At 35.4% G+C, this 6,527-nt stretch overlaps 1 protein-coding gene across 1 annotated transcript; it reads left to right on the top strand.

Moving 5' to 3' along the window:
• Positions 1-893: 893 nt before the first annotated feature.
• LOC310733739 (taste receptor type 1 member 3-like) lies at positions 894-3,916 on the top strand (the record flags this gene model as incomplete). The annotated part of the gene is made up of 5 exons (XM_083555143.1): positions 894-1,151; positions 1,250-2,005; positions 2,118-2,310; positions 2,928-3,049; positions 3,908-3,916. 5 exons carry the CDS (start codon positions 894-896, stop codon positions 3,914-3,916), a joined length of 1,338 nt encoding a protein of 445 aa, XP_083411269.1.
• Positions 3,917-6,527: the final 2,611 nt, after the last annotated feature.

Below are 6,527 nucleotides of genomic sequence, written 5' to 3'. Positions count from 1 at the left end.
AGACTTAATAAGTATCTACCTTTTGTAGTATGATTATAATGTTTTATGATTGTTTGGCCATTTTAGACAATGTACAGCACATACTTTGTTATTGTAATATTGTGTTTGACAAAAACTCATGGTGTAATGATGCATGTAGTGGTTTACTCAAATTCACCTATGTAAAGTGGACACGGATGTAACTTCCCCTCGTTTTTTTTTTACTTTTAAAACCCATCTTTGTCACTGAAATGTTTCACTTGGCAAGATGCAGTGGCTTACCATTTATGTTTTCCTTTTGGAATTTTGTAAAGTCTTTGTCAAAGTCATTGGCACTTCATCTGAATTCAGTTTGCAGGGAGATTATTTGTTGGGCGGATTGTTTTCATTAAATAGTGTTTCTACTAAAGTACGCCATTCCTACCCAGTGGCCCTTGAGTGTTTCAGGTAAGTGATATACTTTCTTTTCTAATGTTTCAGTTGCAAAAACCTGTACTCTACAAAGTGCCAGATATTCTATCTTGAAGACACACTCTAGAAACTAGCACGTACCAACAACTTCTCTGTAGACATTACTAGAAACTTTATATATACCAAAAAAATACTATTATTATTATTTTACTTTAAATTGGATTAAAAGTCCAATTTGGTTATTTTATATAGGCACTGCTAACACAAAGGACAAATTGTCCACATGCAAAGCTTCAAAATCCAATTGTAATTAATTCTCTAAAGTCACAGATGAAACAGTTCGGCAAAAATGTGCTATATCCTTAATTACATAGTATACATCTTCTGTTCATACTTACAAACAAGGTTTAATCATTTTTTTAAGAATTTCTTTCAAATCTCTCCTTTGTTTTTTTTATTTCAGATACAGTTTTGATGAGTCTTCTTATCGGATGTTCGAGATGATGAGGTATACGGTGGAAGAGATTAATAATTCTTCCACTCTCCTTCCTGATGTCTCTCTCGGCTACGAGATCTTTGACTATTGTTCGGCCATGCAGAATTTTCCCTCTGTATTTAATTTTATGTCCAAGAATGGATCTATTCCAGTTCTGAAATATTTTAACAAATATGAGCCTAAAATAATTGCTGTGACAGGGCCATACGGCAGCTCTAGTACCATTACAGTGGCGCCTTTATTTACGTTAGCTCTTGTTCCCATGGTGAGGATATACTTTTTTTTTTTTTGCCTTAATTTAAACTGACTACATTGACTAACAACTGCCATAGTTTATTAAAGGTTGTTTTTTCCATTTTCTAGGTGAATTATGGATCAACAAGTTATCAACTGAGTAATAAATACATTTACCCTTCCTTTTTAAGAACAGTGCCTAACAACAAAAACCTGGTCGACATAATTATTCACATTATTAAATGGTTTGGATGGAACTGGGTTGCGTTTATTGGTAGCCAGGATGACTACAGCCAAGATGGCCTGAATTTCTTTATCCAGTATGCCAAAAACAACAACATCTGCTTGGCCCATCAGGATTTGCTTAATCAAACCTCTAACTACATTTCCACACTGAATACTATTGAAAAGCGCAACATTAAAATTATAGTGGTTTTTTCATCCCAAGAAGTAGCAACAAACCTAATCAGAGCTGCTATAAAGAACAAAATTGTAAATAAAGTTTGGATTGCTAGTGAGGTATGGTCTATGAATAAGCAGCTCCCGAGTGAACCAGGAATACAAAACATTGGAAAGATTTTTGGCATTACAGAACAGCAAGTGTCTTTTCCTAGATTTAAGCAGTTCATCTACAACAGACAGAGTAACAGCAATGATAAATACCTGAGAAATAGCAAAGCATATGCTTCTCAGAAAGAAGAAAAAATGTGCAACCAGGACTGTAATAACTGCTCACTTTTAAGTTCAGAGGAAATTTTCAATGAAAATCCCACATTTTCTTTTCCTATTTATGCTGCGATCTACACCATGGCCACTGCATTACACAAAATTCTACAGTGTAATGCGAATGGGTGCAACAAAAGCATTCCAGTTTACCCCTTCACGGTATGAAGTTTTGAAAATTGATATTTAAATATTCAAAATATATGGTAAATCTTTTTCGTTTAGTTTTTTTGGATGAAATCTGCACAAACTATTTTTCTTTTATATTCTTCAGCTTTTAAAGGAAATGAAGAAGCTGGATTTTTCTCTCAATGGCCGTAAAGTAAAGTATGATCAACATGGAGATCCACATGTATTTTATAGTGTGGTCTTCTGGCGTCTTGAAACCAGTCCTCCAGTGTTTGAAAGAATTGGCACATACAGCTCATATCCAGAAATTGCATTCACCATCAACAACTCCCTTATAAGTTGGGGCAGAAATGCGTCTGTAAGTTAAATCTCAATTTATTATGTACTACATCATGAATCTCACTGTATTTAAATTTTTTTTTTTTTTATTATATATATATATATATATATATATATATATATATATATATATATATATATATATATATATATATATATACAGTGAGATTCATGATATGTATATATATATATATTTCCTTTTTGTCTTAATTAGGTTCCTTTCGCAAACTGCTCAACTGAATGTTCACCAGGATATAGAATGGAAAAGGACAAAAATTATGCATGTTGTTTTGTGTGTAAAATATGTGAAATAAACACCTATGTGAACTATACACGTAAGTATACGTATATGCACTTATAAATTATTTTGCACTATTTGGTTTTCTGCTTATAAATATACTATTTGGCAACAATGTTGCAATTCTGTGCAGATGTGTTTGTTTTCTCTAAACTAATCCTAAGTTACATTAAGTCACCTTGTCAGGCAGCATAACAACATAGAAAACTATGCTAAAGATCTAAACTGAGAAATTTGGGTGAATGTTGACAGAAACTGAAAAGTAAGGTAATATCGATGTTCTTCATCTGACTCCTCTCTTTGCGTTTATTGTTTTAGAAGACCCCTACACCTGCAAATCGTGTAATCTCGACCAGTGGTCAGAAGAGGGCAGCACATCGTGCCAAAAGCGCACCATTCTGTATCTTCAGGAGACAAACCCCCTTTCCATTATAATTACGGTATTTGCTGCCACTCTTCTAGTTTTGTGTGTTGCAGTTGTCATGCTGTTCTCATACAATTATAATACACCAGTTGTAAAATCTGCTGGAGGCAATATGTGTTTCATCATGCTAGCTTCTTTGGCTTTGTCCAGTATAAGTGTGTTCTTTTTCCTGGGACAGCCAACAGAGATGCACTGTATTTTCAGAAATGTAATGTTTTACTTTTTCTACTCCGTCTGCCTTTCCTGCATGACCGTCCGCTCCTTTCAGATATTCTGCATTTTTAAAATGTCTGCCAAATTTCCTAAGATCAACAGGTTGTGGGTGCAATATAATGCCCAATGGATTGTCACTGGCACCCTTTCAGCTGTTTCAGCATTTGTTTGCATTTTATGGATAAGTCAGAAAACACCCAGTCCTAAAAATATTTATGTAGATAATACACTTATCCTTAGCTGTTCACCAGGGAATCAACAGACATTTTTCATCAGTGTGTTCTTCACTTGGTCCCTCAGTGTCCTCTGCTTCTCCTTTTCCTATATGAGCACAGATTTACCAAAAAACTACAACGAGGCCAAATCTATAACATTCAGCATGCTTTTGTTTTTTATCAGCTGGTCTTTCTACTTTACAGTGACTAAGTTTCCTTTAGGGTTGTACATCCAGTTCTTCAATGCTGGGGCCCAGTTGTCCAGTTTATATGGCATCCTAATGAGCTACTTCATTCCAAAGTCTTATATTATCATTTTTCAGCCACAAAGGAACACTCAAGCATACTTTCAGACATCAATTCAGAATTATACACAAACCATGAGCAGGATGTAGACTGCAGTGGGAGTTCACATTTATATCATTTTAATCGTGGTGTGTTCATAGTCTACTTAACAAATATGTACCCTTTTGTGCATAGTTTACTATTGGTTGTGTTATGGTGTAATTACAGTGGATGGCGGTAATGTGTACATACATTTAATATGGTAAAATATATTAATTGTTAATGATTCTTAAACACAAACATCTGAAAATAACTCAATTAGTACAATCATCTAAGTTAAAAGTTATTATGATTATGATCATAAAATGCCTTTAAATACACTGGGAGACTGTTTAGATACACTGCGAGACTGTTTAGATACACTGCGAGAAACTTTTTAAAGTTAGATTGGCAGATGCAAAATCGGATCCTGGTAGATTCTCAGCTGCAATACATTGTCAAGCTATATTTATTTAATTGGAGTGTTTTTATTGTTTTAATGATTTGCAAGTAAGTACTTGTTCTCTTTCCTCCCCCAAATTTGTCAGTTATCTGTAGCTTTGTTTCTTTCAATAAAGTTTTCAAATTGTTCAGCTCTGTGTGACTAATAATACTAATCAAGTGTACTTGTGGTAGTAGAGTTTTACGATAATGTAGAAATGAAGAAATATTGTTGAATTTGCATGCTACTGTAAAACTGTTTCTGTGCTTATAAAAAATGTGTTAATAAATACAAAAATATATATATATATATATATATATATATATATATATATATATATATATATATATATATATATATATATATATATATATATATAAATGTATGTAGTGTGCATGTAGTGTATATGTCTTGTGCCATTAATGTGAATTTGTTACATCATTCCTCTAAGTGAGAATAAACAAACAAATGACACAATAATTTTCTCTTGTTTGTTCCTAAGTGCTTCTTTACATTTACATTTGTGGCATTTAGCAGACGCCCTTATCCAGAACGACGTACAAAAGTGCTTTAAGTCTCTAGCCATGAATAAATCTACACTGGTACGCAAGATTACAAACTTGATATAAATATAACTCTTGAGTTCTACAAAGGACACTTGGAAAGTGCTAATTTAAGTGTATCAGGAAGAGGTAGGTCTTCAGGCGTCACTTGAAGATAGTCAGGGACTCTGCTGTAAAGACATCTAGGGGAAGTTCATTCCACCACCTCGGTGCTAAAACAGAGAAACGCCTTGAAGTATACTTACCTCTCATTCTGAGAAAAGGTGGGACCAGTCAAGCAGTGCTGGAGGATCTCAGACAGCGTGGTGCAGTGCGAGATGTGATGAGGTCTCTGAGGTAAGATGGCGCTGGTCCATCTTTGGCCTTGTAGGCAAGCATCAGTGTTTTGAATCTGATACGTGCAGCTACTGGAAGCCAGTGAACGGAGCCTCTTAGCTTATCAGTGGTACACCTAATACCCTGTCCTAAATTAATAATTAAAAGTCATTAAAAATAACATTTCTTTGAAGGCTACATGCAAATGTGTTTTTCGCTGGGCATATTGATAAGTTGTATTATATTATGCATAACCATATTAGATTCTTTCATTATGACTTTTTCATTTGATCTCTTCTTTAAAATCACTTTGTACTGAACTTCTTACTTTGTACGTTAATGAGGAAAGTATAACAGTACACTTTGGAGACACCTTTATCCAGAGTGACTTACAACTCAGCAGTCAAGGATGAAGAGTCTTACTCAAGGACACAGGAGTTGTGGCTTGGTGGTGCTGGGATTTTAACTCATGACCTTCTGTTTTATGCTGCAAATATGTTGGGAGATGGTAGTTCAGTGGTCAAGGCATTGGATTTTATAATAGAAGGTCATGAGTTGAAATCCCAGCACCACCAAGCTCCCACTCCTGGGTCCTTGAGCAAGGTCTTTAACCCTCAACTGCTGTAAGTTGTTTTGGATAAGGGTGTCTGTCACCCTTATTCTGTAAATTATCCACCATTTACAGTACAAGAGGGACTTGGTCAAAATGCCTACAATGCAACTATGAATTTAAACCAGCCTAGGGTATGGACTATAAGGTCTATTACAATTATTGAGCATAAATTTCCAGAATTGGTAAGGCAATTTAATCTGTCAACTGATGCCACCTATCTGTCTGCATTTACATATACATTTGTGGCATTTAGCAGATGATATCTTTGCCAAGCTTGCTGACAGCCAGGGGTGGGACAAGAAGTCTTCTTGGTTTTTGTGGTTAGGGGGGAAAGGAGGTCCATGGCTGAGGAAAGAGAGGAGAGGAAATAGCCAGAGTACAACATTAGCGAGGAAAAGGAGTCAGGGTCAGTAGGGGATGAAAGAATACAAGAAGCTACAGAGGAGGGAGAGATGGAGTGGAGGTTCAGATGGATAAGAAAGAGATGTTGGAAATTTTTTTTTGAGGTAGGGTAGGAAGAGTGATTGTAAAGGAAACCAGGTGATGATCAGAAATTTGAAATAGGTTAGAAGGTAATGTTTGTAGCTGGAGTAGTGAGTGAAAACCAGGTCCAGAACATTTCCTCCTTTGTGTGTGGGAGGGCAGCTGTTAAATGTCAAGGAGAATGTATTATATAGAATATATAGTCAGGAGCCAAGATGACTGAAGTTTGTCAGATAGGAGGTTGAAGTCACCAAGAACTGTCATAGGGGTGCTATATAAGTGTTTTAATAGAGTTTGGTGGCTTTCCAAGGGTGGAATAATCTCTG

This window comes from Silurus aristotelis (assembly GCF_946808225.1).
Source record: "Silurus aristotelis genome assembly, chromosome: 11".
NCBI lineage: Eukaryota > Metazoa > Chordata > Actinopteri > Siluriformes > Siluridae > Silurus > Silurus aristotelis.
Note: the sequence above shows the minus strand (reverse complement) of the source record. Positions and strands in the feature narration are given on the sequence as shown.